The following is a 13,427-nucleotide window of genomic DNA, read 5'->3' as shown; positions in this document are numbered from 1 at the left end:
ATCTCCCTTCTTCACCAAAGCAGTGGGATTGTGGGATGGGCAGGCATGGGGCACAGACCAAACCTTGCTTTGGGTCCTGCTCCTGCCCCAGATGAAGTCCTTGCAATGCTGATCTGCCAGGTTCTCCTTGTGGTGGGACAGCACCCAGAAAAGCTCATGTCCTTGAGGCTCCCCTTCAGCTGCAGCAGTAGGCAAGCACAGGAGAAGCTCAGCTCCAGCAAGGCAGCCCAGCTCAGGACACACAGGCCAAGTGTGGAGCTGGGAGGGGAGGCTGCTCAAAGCAAGCCTGTGCATCAGGACTTCTTCAGGCCAGGCTGAAGTTGGTTTCATGGGGAGGAGATGGATGAGGCTGCTTCCAAGGGTTTCCGTGGCAGCCAGCCCTGGTTTGCTTGGTCACAGCTGGGTTCCAGCAGGAAATCTGGCTGCCAAGAGCCTGTCTGGCAGGAGAGGAGTTCCTGCAGCCTTTGCTTTCTGACTGACAGGATTGTTCTCATTAAGGAGCAGGCTAGGAGTCCTTAAAACCGAAGATGAGGGACAGAGACTCTCTAACTAATTAAAGTCAGACAGTGGTGTGTTTATTAACACCGGCGGGCGGCACCAGAGCCGTCCCTAAAAGGCGTGACCGTGCTGCCCAAGGTTCTCTGCCCTCTCTTTATTTCCCAAGATCTTACATACAATACATCTGCACAGCCCCAGCCCCTCCCATCCCTGCTATGTATTCAAATGAGGCCATTGGTCCTTCACACCTGTGCAATTCTTCTCTTGAATTGGGTCGGTGGTCTGAAATTGGTCAGTGGTCTGAAGGGATGAAGTCAGGAATGTCTTCATCAGGTCTCTGTGACCCTCTGGCATGATCCAAGGTCCCCTGCTTAGTGATTGATTGACATCAAGTCCAGGTGCTAACCCATTGTTCTACTGGTTTCAATTTGTTCTTGGAACAGTTCACTTACTCCACTTCCTTCTAGAAAGAAGCTCCTAATGGTAAACAATGGAACAATCAGCTCCAGCTTAAGCATCTCATAATCATTAACCTATGGTCTGCCTATCTACCTTACATCCTGATCCATGGGAATTGCTTCTAACCCTCAGCTGAAATCTTAACCCTTTAAAATCATGCTTCAGCTGTGCCCAGGGAGAAGGGGCTGAATGAGCTGAGTCAGAATGGTAGGAGAGAGAAGCAGATGTGAGCAATCTGTGCTCTGCTCTAACCTGGGAAGCCAAGAGACAAAGGGCGTTTTCAGCACCAGCACAGAGAGCTGGTGGATCAGCCTTTGGCACTGGGCTGGAGGGCTCTGGCTGAGCCTTAAGAGGGAGCTTGCACAGTCAAGAGCTGATGATGGCAAAGCTCAGGTTTGCCTGGTCCTGGAGGTCCCCTTCCACCAGTGCCCTCACTTGGGATGTTCCCAACCTCTGTGGGTTGAGGAGGATTCATGGAAATGGCCTCAGGGTCAAGGAATGAAGTGCAGGGCCAGCCAGGACCGGTGAGCCCAAGTTTCTGGTGGGACTCTCAGCCATGTTTTCTGTTTTGTCTGCAGAAGGGAACTGAAGCAGCCCGCTCAAAAGCTTCAGGAGGAGGCCAAAACCTTAGAGGAAGAAAAGAGGCAGAAGGAGGAAGAGAGGTGGAAGAAGGGAAAGAAGGGAGTTTGTGTGGGGAAGCAGCCTCCAAAAGCAGAGAAGGGGAAAAGCAAACCACCAGAGATGAAGGAAACCAAAATCCCAAAAAAAGAAACAAAATCCCCTGAGAAGAAGGAAAAGAAAGGCCCAGAGAAGAAAGAAACCAACGCCCCAGAGAAGAAGGTCACCAAAGCCCCACAGAAGGGGAAAGCCAAAGTCCAAAAGAAGGGGGGGAACTGAAATCCCAGAAAAACCACATGGGATGGAGAAGGACTCCTAATTTTTTTATTCACACAACTAATTATACTCAGTTTATTAGACATCTTGTTTAATTTTTGCTAGTTAACAAATTTCTTAGCAGTTTTTCTATTATTGTTTAATAAATAGATTTTAGTTGTGCATCAAATCTCTCTATTGTATTGTTTTTCTGTTCTCTTCACTGATTCTCATGGCACAAATCCCTTGTTCTTGCAGGTGCATTTGTTTCTCACCCTCAGAATAGATTGTTCACAAAGTCTCATTCTCAAAATCGCTTCACATGGGAACTTGTAACTGCTTAGCTGCACTCAGAGGAGATGACAGGCCAGCTGTTAATAGAGCAGAGCAAGGCCTGATTTCATAGGGCCTTTCTTTTATCAATTTTCTACCTGTCTATGGCATCTCCCCCTTTTTGTTCATTTAAAAAAGGCTCCTCTGTTCTGATGTTGAAACTGCTCACTCTTGTGAGGGTATTATCAAGGTTATCACTGGTTATCTATTAGATATGGGATAAGGTAGATAAAGAGCAATTACAATCAACAAAACTTACCAAATTCTATCAAGTCATTGACACAGGGTTTGGCAGCCTGAGAAAACAGAAGAATAATGTCCAGTGTCTCTTGGGGAAATGGAAAGAAAGGACCATTGTTTCCAATTAGTTGAGAAGTATGAGAAAGTCCATTAGCTGGAAATGTTGAACTTTGCCATCCCTGAATGTCCTCCTGGGAGCTGGAACAGGGAATAACTGGAGAAGGTCAGTAGGAGCACTGTACCATGAGGGTGCCATGAGGCTTTTGTGGGCAAAGTGCCTCTGTCAGTTTCCAGACCCAGCCATGTCTTGGCAGCCCTCCTCCTGCTCCTGCTCTGGCCACAGAGGCTGCAAGGTGATGAGGTTATTTCTCTTTGCCCTGGGCCTCATTTTTTCAGAGCTGATCAGTGTCTGATGGAATGAACAGGTGACAGCTTTGAGCTGCTGATGATAAAACACAGGCACATCTTCTCCTGAAGGTAATGAATCAATTGGGCTTCCCTGTGGTGCACTCAGTTGGGATTTAGATGTGGTGAGCTTTTTTCCAAATTTCTCATGTAAATATTGCATTATTAAGAATGATTAGTTGTCCAAATTTCTCATGTCCATATTGCAATATTTGAACGTTCTTAAGGCGTTCATTCCTCTTCTTTTTTGTTTTTAAGAATGAGATGCATGTCTTTTGTTATGAGTATGAAGCAACATCACAGTAAAATAATACATGCAGTGGACAAGAAACTTACAGCAATTAGGAATAATTTGGATACAACAATCAGGAATATTTCAAATAGCAGGCAAAGCTAACAACATAGGTGGAATTAGGTAAATAGCAATCTCTGAAATAATGTACCATCATCCCAGAGTCTGCAAACAGCTGACAAACCTCCATTCAGGGGGGACTTGGATCATTATTTCCAGACAATAATTCCCAAGCTCCCTTTAAAAATAGTTCAACAGTCATGTCTAGAGGGTCAGATTGCCATGTCCAAGCAACTCAAATCTAGTTTTGATGCAGAAAACATCTGGCTCTGTTGGCAAATTCCTGTCCAGGCAGGGCTGAGGCCTGGCCACCACCCAAGCTCTAAGTGGGAGAGAATTCCCTGAAGGTAATTTAAAACAAAGCTCTTGAGAATGGCACTTAGGAGTGAAGGTCTGGGGGTGACAGACTAATGAACCATCCAATAGCTGTCTCCTCCAAAATTCCCTCAGCACAGAGATGCTTTAAACCCAGCAAACTGTTGGAGTGGTTCTGTAATAATAATTGGGGCTGCATCTGATTCCTTAGAGGAGATGTCACAACACCATCAGTTTAGAGGAGGCTTCCCACAGAGCTGAGAGATCATTTCTTGGAACTCTGAAAAATCCTTGAAAATGCTGAGACAGCCCTGGGTCAAACCATGGAGGATTTTGGTGGGATTTGGGGCAGATTGTTTGGTGTGTATCCAGAGTGACTTTGGGCAGATTTGGGGCCTGCTTGGGGCGGGTTTGGGGCAGGTTTGTTGCTGATGTTGGGGTTTTTCTCCCGTTTGCCCAGCTGTGGGCAAAGCCCCGAAGCACATCCTGTTCCTGCCCCAGCTCCTGAGGAGCCCAAGGAGCTGATGCTCTCCATGCTCTGCCCCCAGGGAGATCTGTTTGGTGGGTATTCTGGTGCTATTTGGGATTTATTTTGGGTTTTTTGGTGGGGATTTTTCTTGGGGTATTCCAGCGTGATCTGGGATTTATTTTGGGATATTTTTTGTGATTTATTTTGGGATTTTTTGGGATTTTTCCGGCATTATTTGGGATTTTTTTGGGGTTTTTTTAGGGATTTTTTTTTGGGTGTTCTGGCACATTTTGGGATTTAGTTTGGGATTTCTTTTGGGATTTTTTTGGGTTGTTCCAGATTTTTTTGGGATTTGTTTTGGCATTTTTTGATTGATTTTTTTTTTTGGCGGTGTTCTGGCACTTTCTGGGATTTATTTTGGGATTTTTTTGGGGATTTTTTCTGAGGTGTTCCAGCATTATTTGAAAATCCCAAATAATGGGATTTTTATTTTGGGAATTCTTTGGGGCTGTTCCTGCGCTTTTTGGCATGTTCTGGGGATGGCGGCAGCTGCGGGGGAGGCACCAGGGGGTCCCAAACCCTTTGGGGTTCCTGGCTGGGCTCGGCTCTGGGGTTACTTGAAATGAAGTTTCGGGGTGGATCAAGGAGCGGTAGAATTTTTTCCCACGTCTCAAGGCAATAAGAATAATTAATTAAAGAATTAATTAACATGTAATCAAACTGTAGATACTCCTAGGACAGGAAATCTATGCCGATAATTTTATTTTGTATCATTTTCCCTTTCTCTCTGTGTTGTTTTTCACCCTTTTCCCTCTTTTTCTTTCCACCCATGTTTCAATAAATTTATTTTTTAGGATTCCTAAAAATTGCAAGTTTGGATCCTCCCCTCCGGTTTTGGTTTTGTTTTTTGTTTTTTTTTTTTTGTTCTGTTGTTGTTTATTTTTAATTTGTATTTTATTCTGAGTTGGGCTGTGTTATTATTCCCGATACCTTTAAAATATTGTGGGTGTTTTAATAAATTTTATATTTATTTTTTGCACTCAACACCAGGCTCGGCTGCAATTCCTGAGGGATTGGGGTTTTGGGATGGGAATTTTTGGGGTTGGGGGGGTCTGGGAGTGGGACTTTGGGACAGGATTGGGGTTTTTGTGGTTGGGGTTTTTGGAGTTGGGATTTTTAGGATTGGGGGTCTGGTAGTGGGAATTGGGGGCAGGATTGGGGTTTTGGGATTGGGATTTTTGGGGTATTTGGGATTGGGGTTTGTGGGGTTTTTGGGGTTGGGGATTTTGGGGTTGGGTTTTTAGGATTGGGGGTCTGGTAGTGGGAATTTGAGGCAGGATTGGGGTTTTGGGATTGGGATTTTTGGGGTTTTTGGGATAGGGATTTGTGGGGTTTTTGGGGTTGGGGTTTTTTGGACTGGGGGGTCTGGATGGAGTTCTGGGCATGGGAATTGGGGGTCCTTTGGGGGGGAGATCAGGATGAGGGCCCATCTATGGGATGAGAGGGGGGATGGGATCATTTTGGGATCCTTTTGGGGGTCGGGATGGGACCCTGGATATGGGAATGGAGTGGGGGGAGGATGGAACTTTTGTGGGGTCAGGAGGGGAACCTTTATGGGGGCAGGAGGGGACCCTTGGTGGGGACCCTTTGGGGGGCGTCGGGGGGCGGGGCCTCTCCTGGTCCTCCGAACCACCAGGGGGCGCTCGTGGGGTGCAGCGCTGGCCACGCCCCTTTTGTCACCGGCGCGCTCTGATTGGCTGAGCCGGAGGTGACCCCGGCGCGCCCCCGGGATGGCGGCGGCGGGGCTGAGCCGGGGCCCGGTGAGTGTCCGTCAGTCCCCTGTCCCTCTGTCCTCTTCCCCGTCTCCCTCCCCCTGCTCGTGCTGCCCTCCCGGCCCGTTTCCCCCTGTGTCCCCCCGGTGCCGGTAACCGCGGCCCGCGCTCCCTCCTGGTGTCCGTCCCCGGGCCCCGTTCCCCACCGTCTCCCGGTGTTCCCCCGTTCCTTGTACCGCTCCCGGTGCTGCCGCTCCTCACAATGTCCCCCCGGCACAGGTAACCCCCCCGCCCCTCCGCAGGCCCCGTTCCCACCGCCCGATCCTCCGGTGATGGCAGCTCCCGTTCCCACCCCTCCTTCTCCCGGTTCGCCCGCATCTCCCGGGGTTCCGCAGCTTCTTGTGCCCCTCTCCGGTGCCGGCAGCTTCTATTTCACTTTCCCCTCCCCTCCGCTCCCGGGGCTGTTTTTAGGGGTCCCCCCGGGGCTCTCAGGGCCGTTTCCCCCCAGCTGTTCCTGCGCTGCCGCTCCTGGCGGGGAGTCGCGCCTGGCGCGGCTGCTGCGGGAGAAATTCCCGCGGGCTTCGGCCATCAAGGTGGTGGGCATCTCAGGTAGGGACCCGCTCCTGCTGGGCCTAAACCTGCTCTTGGTTACCCCAAACCTAGTTTTTTTTAAACCCAGTCAGTCTCCATCCCCCCCAGGCTGCGGGGACCCCCAGACAGGGCAGGAGTGTGAGGGTGCTCAAGCCTTGACTTGAACTGACTTTAATTGATTTTAATTGACGTTAATTGGTGTTAATTGTCCCGGGTTCCCAGGAGGCTGCGGTGACATGTATGAGATCCACATGGAGTCGGAGTTGTTCCGGGAGAAGCGCCCGGTGCAGCAGCACAGGATGGTGACCCAGGTGTTGGGAAGGGGGAGAGGGAATGGGAGAGAACAGGGGAGAGAGGATGAAGAGAGGGAAAGGGAACAGCTGGAATTGGGGAGAGGGAATGGGGAGAGGGGATGGGAAAGAGGGAACAGGGGAGAGGGAATGGGAGAGGGAGCAGAGGAGAGGGAATGGGTGTGAGGGAATGGGAGAGAGGGGCTGAGGGTGCAGCAGCCCTGGCTGTGGGGCTGTGGCTGCCGGCTGAGGCTGCTCCAAGGCCAGAGCCGGCCCTGAACCGCGCTTGCCCCGCAGACGCTGAGCGAGGAGATCACGCACATGCCCGGCCTGCGCATCTTCACCTCGGCCCCCAAGGGCTGAGCCTGCCCCGAGCTCCAGGAGGGGCCCAGGGCTGCACTCCTGGGCGTGAACCCCACCCCGTGCTGTGTGCTCAGTCCTGGGGATGGTTGTTGTTATTATTATTATTAGCCTTGGAGCCCAAAAGGGCCCTTGAAGGAGGGTTTTGGAGCCCATGTTCTCAGAAGGGTCCTTGCAGAGGGCTTTATTCCCCAGCGGGAAGGGCTGAGGGGAGTGGAGAGACCTGAGGGAAAGGACTGAGGGGAGCATACAGGGCTGAGGGAACGGGAAGGAATAAGGGAGAGGACTGAGGGAGCGGGGAGGGCTGAGGGGAGCAGGAGATTGAGGGAACGGACTGAGGGAGCAGGGAGGGCTGAGGGGAGCAGGAGATTGAGGGAGTGGGGAGGGCTGAGGGGAGCGCGGCCAGGCCAAGCCGGGCTGCTCTGAGGGAGCCCCACCCGCGCCGCCAAGTCTCGCGAGAGCTGCGGGAAATGGCGGGAATTTTGTGAAGGGGGCGTGGCCCTGTATTGGGCGTTGCTGCACTGCCACGCCCACTCAGGGGCGGGGCAAGAAATGAGCGCGGGAACCCCAAAAGTGGGAGTGGGACCCCAAAAAAATGAGCCCAGGCAGACCAGAAGTGGGGCTGAGACCCCCAGGGACCCCTCCCCATGGGCCTGGGACCCCCAAAAGTGGGGCTGGCTTAGGGTTAACCCCGACCTCAAACCCAGCCCCAACTGCAGCCCCTTCCTAAACCCACAGCCCTAAACCAAACCCCACCTTTAAGCCTGACCTTACATTCAGCCCCCAATTTTTATTATTATTAGCCATTAAACAAAATCCATAATAAATGTCACATTTTTATATAAGGAATAGTAATTAATATAAATAGTATATATCATGTATATAAAGTTAATATAAATTATAAATACTATAAAAATAATAAATTATATAATAAATTGTAATAAATAATCAGTCCACGCCTGGTTTGTGCTGTCAGATTTTACTGAATTTTATTTATTTCAGAGCCTGGGGGCACTCGAGAGGTCTCCATCCATGTCACACTGGGGGCACTGAGAGGGACTGGGGGGGGCCTGTGCCTCTAAATCCACAGAACAATTAAATAATTAAATAATTAATCACTTGGAAAGCCCCTGGGTGTGACAAGGATGGAATCTCTGGCTGCCCTGTGCTCCCAAGCCCACGGGTTTGGGATTTGTTTGCATTTTTATCTCAAGTGCTACTTGGGAGAGCAAATAGCAGCTAAATAAGTAGCTAAAGTATCAGCCAAACTAACAGTCAGCCGGATAAACAGCCAAATAATCAATCAGCCAAAATATAAATCAAATTATCAGCCAAATTATGAGCTGTTAGAATTCATTTCTGCCCATTTTTCTTTGCCTGGTGCCCCCAGACGCTCCAGGTCCATCCCCTCTGCCTCTGGGGGGTCGGAGGGGGCCCGGGGGGTTCCCCTCCCTAAATTCACTTTTCATTTCTGTCCCCTCCCTTAAGTAGGGGGGGGTCCAATGGTCCCCCAGTTCAGGGGTGGGGACCCCCAGCAGCCCCCAGGTGTGACAAGGATGGGCACAGCCCCGGGGTGGGGGCTGGGGCTTTGTGATTTGTTCGTGTTTTCACCTCAAGTGACTCCTTGGGGGCGTCAATATCAGCCAAAACTTCCCACAACTTGTAAAATTTTTGTAAAATTGGATTTTTTTTTCCATGCGTTGTAAAATTGATTTTTGTAAATTCTAGTTTGGTTTTTTTTTTCCCCATCTGTTGTAAAATTTAATTTCTGTAAATTCTGGTTTCCATTGCCCAGAGCCTGGGGGATGCTCAGGGGCTCTCTCTGGGCCCAGGGCTGCCTGGAGGGGCTCTGGGGATGCTGCCCTGCCCCTCTCACCCCGCAGGATGCTCGGGGGGGTCTCCACCCTTCTCACCCTTGAAGGACACCGGGGGGGGGGGGGTCTCCATCCTCCCGCCATTTACAGGGGGTGGGGGTCTCTGGCTGTCTTTTTTGGGGTCTCCATTTCTACATTTAGGGGCACTGGGGGTCTCAGCCCTCCTCACCTCCCTCAGGTGGGACAGGCTTGTCTCTGGCTCCGGTCTCAGTCCTCTCCCGTTGAGGAGAGCCCGGTGGGCTTGGTCCTCCCCCATGATGGAGGGCCCGGTGGTCCCGGTTCTCCTCTGTTAAGGAAGGGCCCGGTTGGTCTCGGTTGTCCCCCGTTTAGGAGGGCCTGGTTCGGGGTTCAGCTCCACCCCGGTCCCGTGCGGGGATGAACGGGGGGGTCAGATCATCTCCGTCCTTCCCCATTACCGGGAGGGGCCGGCTCGTCTCAGTTTGTGTTTAATTTAATGGGGGGGGGAAGGGGGGTGGGGGTCTCCGCAGCCCCGCTGCTCCCCAGTTCCCGGGACTGTCTGTGCCCACTGTGGAGATAAGAGGGAGTCAGGTTATATCCAGCCGCTTCCCGTTACCGGGAGGGGGCCGGATCCTCTCCGTTCGTGCTTACCGTGATGTGATGTGGGCGGGGGGTGGTCTCTGGAGCGGAGTGTCCGGTGGGGTCCCCGCACCCTTATCGCTCCTCCGCTGTTGGGGGGGGGGTGGGTGTCAGATCATTTCCGTCCTCCTTCCCTTACCGGGAGGGAGTCGGATCCTCTCCGCTCGTGTTTACCGTAATGTGTGCGGAGGTGGTCTCTGGAGCGGAGTGCCCGGTGGGGTCTCCGGACCCTTGCTGCTCCTCCGCTGTGGGGGGCCGGGACCGTCTTCACCTGAGCAGGGGGGTGAGTCAGATCATCTCTGTCCTCCTTCCCGTTACCGGGAGGGGGCGGATCGGCTCCGTTCGTGCTTACCGTAATGTGCGCGGGGGCGGTCTGTGGACCAGTGTTCATCGCTGTGGTTCCCCCGACGTCCAACGCCGTGATCCTCCGGTGTCCGGCCGCCCCAGTGTCCACCGCTGCGATCCTCTGGTGTCCGGCCGCCCCAGTGTCCATCGCTGCGATCCTCTGGTGTCCGGCCGCTCCGGTCCTGGGGCTCTGGCCGTTCCAGTGTCCACCGCTGGGATCCTCCAGGCTCTGGCCACTGCAGTGTCCACCGCTGGGATCCTCCGCTGTCCGGCTGCCCTGCTCCGGGGATCTCCGCCCACTCCGGTCTGCCGCCGATCCTGATCCCGAACTCAGCCCCCTGCTCCCGCCACCCGCTTTATATACCCAGCCTGAGCCACGCCCCCGCACAGGACAGCCAATGGGAATTGAGAAAACAGCATGGGGGCGGAGCAACCAACAGTCCACATTGTGAGCAAACAGAGGGGAGGCGTGACCAAAATGCAGACGAGCGATCTGATTGGTCAAGAGGCGGAGGGTTCTAAAGGGGCGTGGCCCAGGGGCAGGGGTGAGGGCGGGGTGGGGGCGGGGCCACGCTAAATTCGGGATTTTGGGAGCATTTCCTGCTTGTTAATAAAAGATATTGGTATTTTTTCGCTTTCAGATCTTCATTTCTTCCCGATGGAAAGTGGAATTATTGGAAACTGGAATTGGTTTATTGGAAATTGGGATAACCGGAATCCTAAAGGAGGATTCCAGGACATTAAATTCAATTTTTAAATTTCTCTGACACCTGAATGAGGACAGATTCCATTAATTCCATAAAATTCCAATAAATTCTTTACTTCTTTTTTCTACATGTTGCGTCCCTGCTTGTTAATAAAAGACTGTTATTTTTTCACTTTCATCTCTTCATTTCTTCCCAGTGGAAATTGGAATTGGGAAATTGGGATTATTGGAAGTTGGAATTGGATCCTTGGAAATGGGGATTATTGGAATCCTAGCGGAGGGTAACTCACGCCATTAAGTCCAATTTTCATTTCAATTTTCTCTGACACCAGGACGAGGACAGACTCCATAAATTCCATGACGTCACAGCACCAGGAATGACGAAACCGAGGCTCTATTGTGACACGGCAGGCGTTCCACACCTGGTGGCACCCAGGGCAGAGTCGTGACAACGGAACCTCATGGGACTGAGGGGTCCCAGCCCCATGGGAAGGGTCTCTGGGGGTCCCAGCCCCATTTTGGGGGAGCTTGGGTTTATGAGGAGGAGTCTCTGGGGGTCCCTCTCCCATTTCTGGTGGTCCCAGGCCCACAGGGAGGGGTCTTTGGGGGTCCCAGCCCCATTTCTGGGGTGCCCAGGTTTATGGGGAGGGGTCTATGAGTGTCCCATGCCCACAGGGAGGGGTCTCTGGGGATCCCAAGCCCATTTTTGGGGTGGTTGGGTTTATGGGGTGGGGGTCTTTGGTGGTTGCTACCCCATTTCTGGTGGTCCCAGGCCCACGGGGAGGGGTCTCTGAGGGTCCCAGCCCCACCCTTGGGGGTCCAAGCCCCACTTCTGGGGGCGCTGTGTGATTTGTGCGAGTGGCGAGTGATGCATGGAGCTATCAAAGAACAGCCACAGCACGTAATGTGATTTTTGCCAATTTTATTTTGTCCCTTACCTTTGGCAGGCCGGGGTGGTGACCAGACCCCTCCGGTTTGGGGGGCCCGGCGTGGTCCCTCGGTGCCCCGGGCTGTCGGTCCTTACCTTTGCTGAGCCGGGGTTGCTGTCTGACCCCCCCCAGTTTGGGGGGGCTGCCGCGTTCTCCACCCCTTACCTTGGGCAGGCCGGGGCGGTGGCCAGACCCCTCCAGTTTGGGGGGCCCGGCGTGGTCCCTCGGTGCCCCGGGTTGTTGGTCCTTACCTTTGCTGAGCCAGGGTTGCTGTCTGACCCCCCCCAGTTTGGGGGGGCTGCCGCGTTCTCCATCCCCTTACCTTGGGCAGGCCGGGGCGGTGGCCGAGCCCCCGATCTGGGAGCCCGGCGTGGTCCCTCGGTGCCCCGGCGGTTCTCGGCCCTTACCTTTGCTGAGCCGGGGGTGGTGCCGCTGCTGGTGCCGCTCCCGTTCGGAGGGGCTGGTACCGAGAAGGCGGCAGTGAGAAGAGGCGCAAGGACGGCGAGAGCGGCGCATCGGTGGATCCCCGTCCCTCCCAGCCTCCCCCCAACGACCACCCCGTGCTGGGGCTCTGGGCTGGCAACGCCGAGGGTCCAGCCAGTGCCAAAGCTCCAGGGCTGCTGTTTCTGCGGGCTCGGCCGGTGCTGCGGCTCTGGTGTTGGCAGCTCCGCTCTCCTCTGCCTCCTCTGCTTCCTCTGCTCCGCTGCCTCCGCTGGACCTGAACTGATTGCACAGCACCTGCTCCTGCTTTATATAGGCAGGTTTAGCTCCGCCCCCTTGCCCGCAGCCAATGGGAGCAGAGTGCAAACAATGGGGGGCGGGGAATAGAGCAGGACAGAGCAATGTGATTGGCTAAGAGGGTCCCGGGAGGGGCGGGGCCTGGGTGCACTGGGCCTGGTCACCAGGAGCCTTCACATTGCCTTGGGGCAGGGCCAGGCCAGGGCATCTCGGCCCTCCTGGCCCCGGGGGATGCTCCGGCCGGTGCCCTCCTTCCCCAGGGTCCGGCGCGGAGTGGGCATGGCTGCCAGTGTCCGTTGTCGTTGTCCTGGGGGATGATCCGGCCAGTGTCTGTCCCTCCTCCTTCCCTGAGCTGGGCCCCACGGTCAGGGCACCCGGCTGGCTCTCTCCTTCCACATCCCACCGTGATCCAGGACCAGGCACAGAGGAGCCCGTGCTGCTCCCACCTCCCTCGCAGCCACACTCCCCAGGGGTGTCCCCGTCCTGCCCAGGGGACTGGGGCTGGCACTCGGGTGGGGGCTGATGACGCCGTTGGGATTAAGGCAGGAATTGGGGCTGAGTTTGGGAGCTGGAGCTGAACCTAGGCTGGAGTTAGGGCTGAATTTGGGATCAGGGCTGGGGTTAGAGCGTCCATGCCCTCCCCGAGCCACCAGAGACAGGGACGATGCTTTGGTGCTGCTTGGACACGGCTTTGTTCAGGAGGGAACATCCATGGGCAGCTCCCCCAGCGTTCCGGATGGGACAATCCCCTCCTGGCTGCAGAATGCACCGAGGACATCCAGAGCAGCTCGGGAGGGGGGTTCAGAGCCAGGAAATCGGGGAGCCGGGCAGCTCCTCCTCAGCGCTCCGTCAGGGGAGGCTTCGTGCCCGGCTGCTCCTTGGCCGGCAGGAGTTGGCGTGGGTCAGCCACCTTCACCTTGAGGGTGCCCTGCAGGGGGACACGGGGCAGTCAGGGCATGTTCAGGGGTGCCAGCGGGGTATTTGTGGGGCAGTGCTGACCGGGAAGAAGGAATGGAGCAGCAGGAGCAGCAGGAGTGCCGCCAGCCCCAGGCCGAGCCACAGCAGGTAGCGCCAGCGGACGCCGTGGCAGACAAGGCTCAGTGGAGATGTCAGCCACAGGAACGAGGACTTGGGGTGCCTGCGGGGACACCGGGCTCAGCCACCGCCTGTCCCCGGCCCACCAGCCCCTCCTGGCTCGCCCCGGGCTCACCTGGGCTCAGGCAGGGTCGGGTGCTTTTTGGGCTCCTCCCGGCCCTTCCCCGCCGGCCGCTCCTCGGCCTC

At 54.5% G+C, this 13,427-nt stretch overlaps 1 protein-coding gene and 1 pseudogene across 1 annotated transcript; one reads left to right on the top strand and one right to left on the bottom strand.

The window, feature by feature from the left end:
* The window catches only part of LOC132334706 (zinc finger protein 850-like), a 1,213,125-nt pseudogene that overhangs the window by 35,809 nt on the left and 1,163,889 nt on the right, over positions 1–13,427 (bottom strand).
* LOC132334837 (bolA-like protein 3) lies at positions 5,703–7,286 on the top strand. Its single transcript, XM_059861020.1, is given in 5 exon segments — positions 5,703–5,764; positions 6,225–6,247; positions 6,249–6,325; positions 6,530–6,618; positions 6,895–7,286. Coding segments are annotated over 5 exon segments (285 nt in total). The 5' UTR covers positions 5,703–5,734; the 3' UTR covers positions 6,961–7,286.

Source organism: Haemorhous mexicanus, chromosome 16 (assembly GCF_027477595.1).
Source record: "Haemorhous mexicanus isolate bHaeMex1 chromosome 16, bHaeMex1.pri, whole genome shotgun sequence".
Lineage (NCBI taxonomy): Eukaryota > Metazoa > Chordata > Aves > Passeriformes > Fringillidae > Haemorhous > Haemorhous mexicanus.
This window is presented reverse-complemented; position numbering and strand designations above follow the sequence as displayed.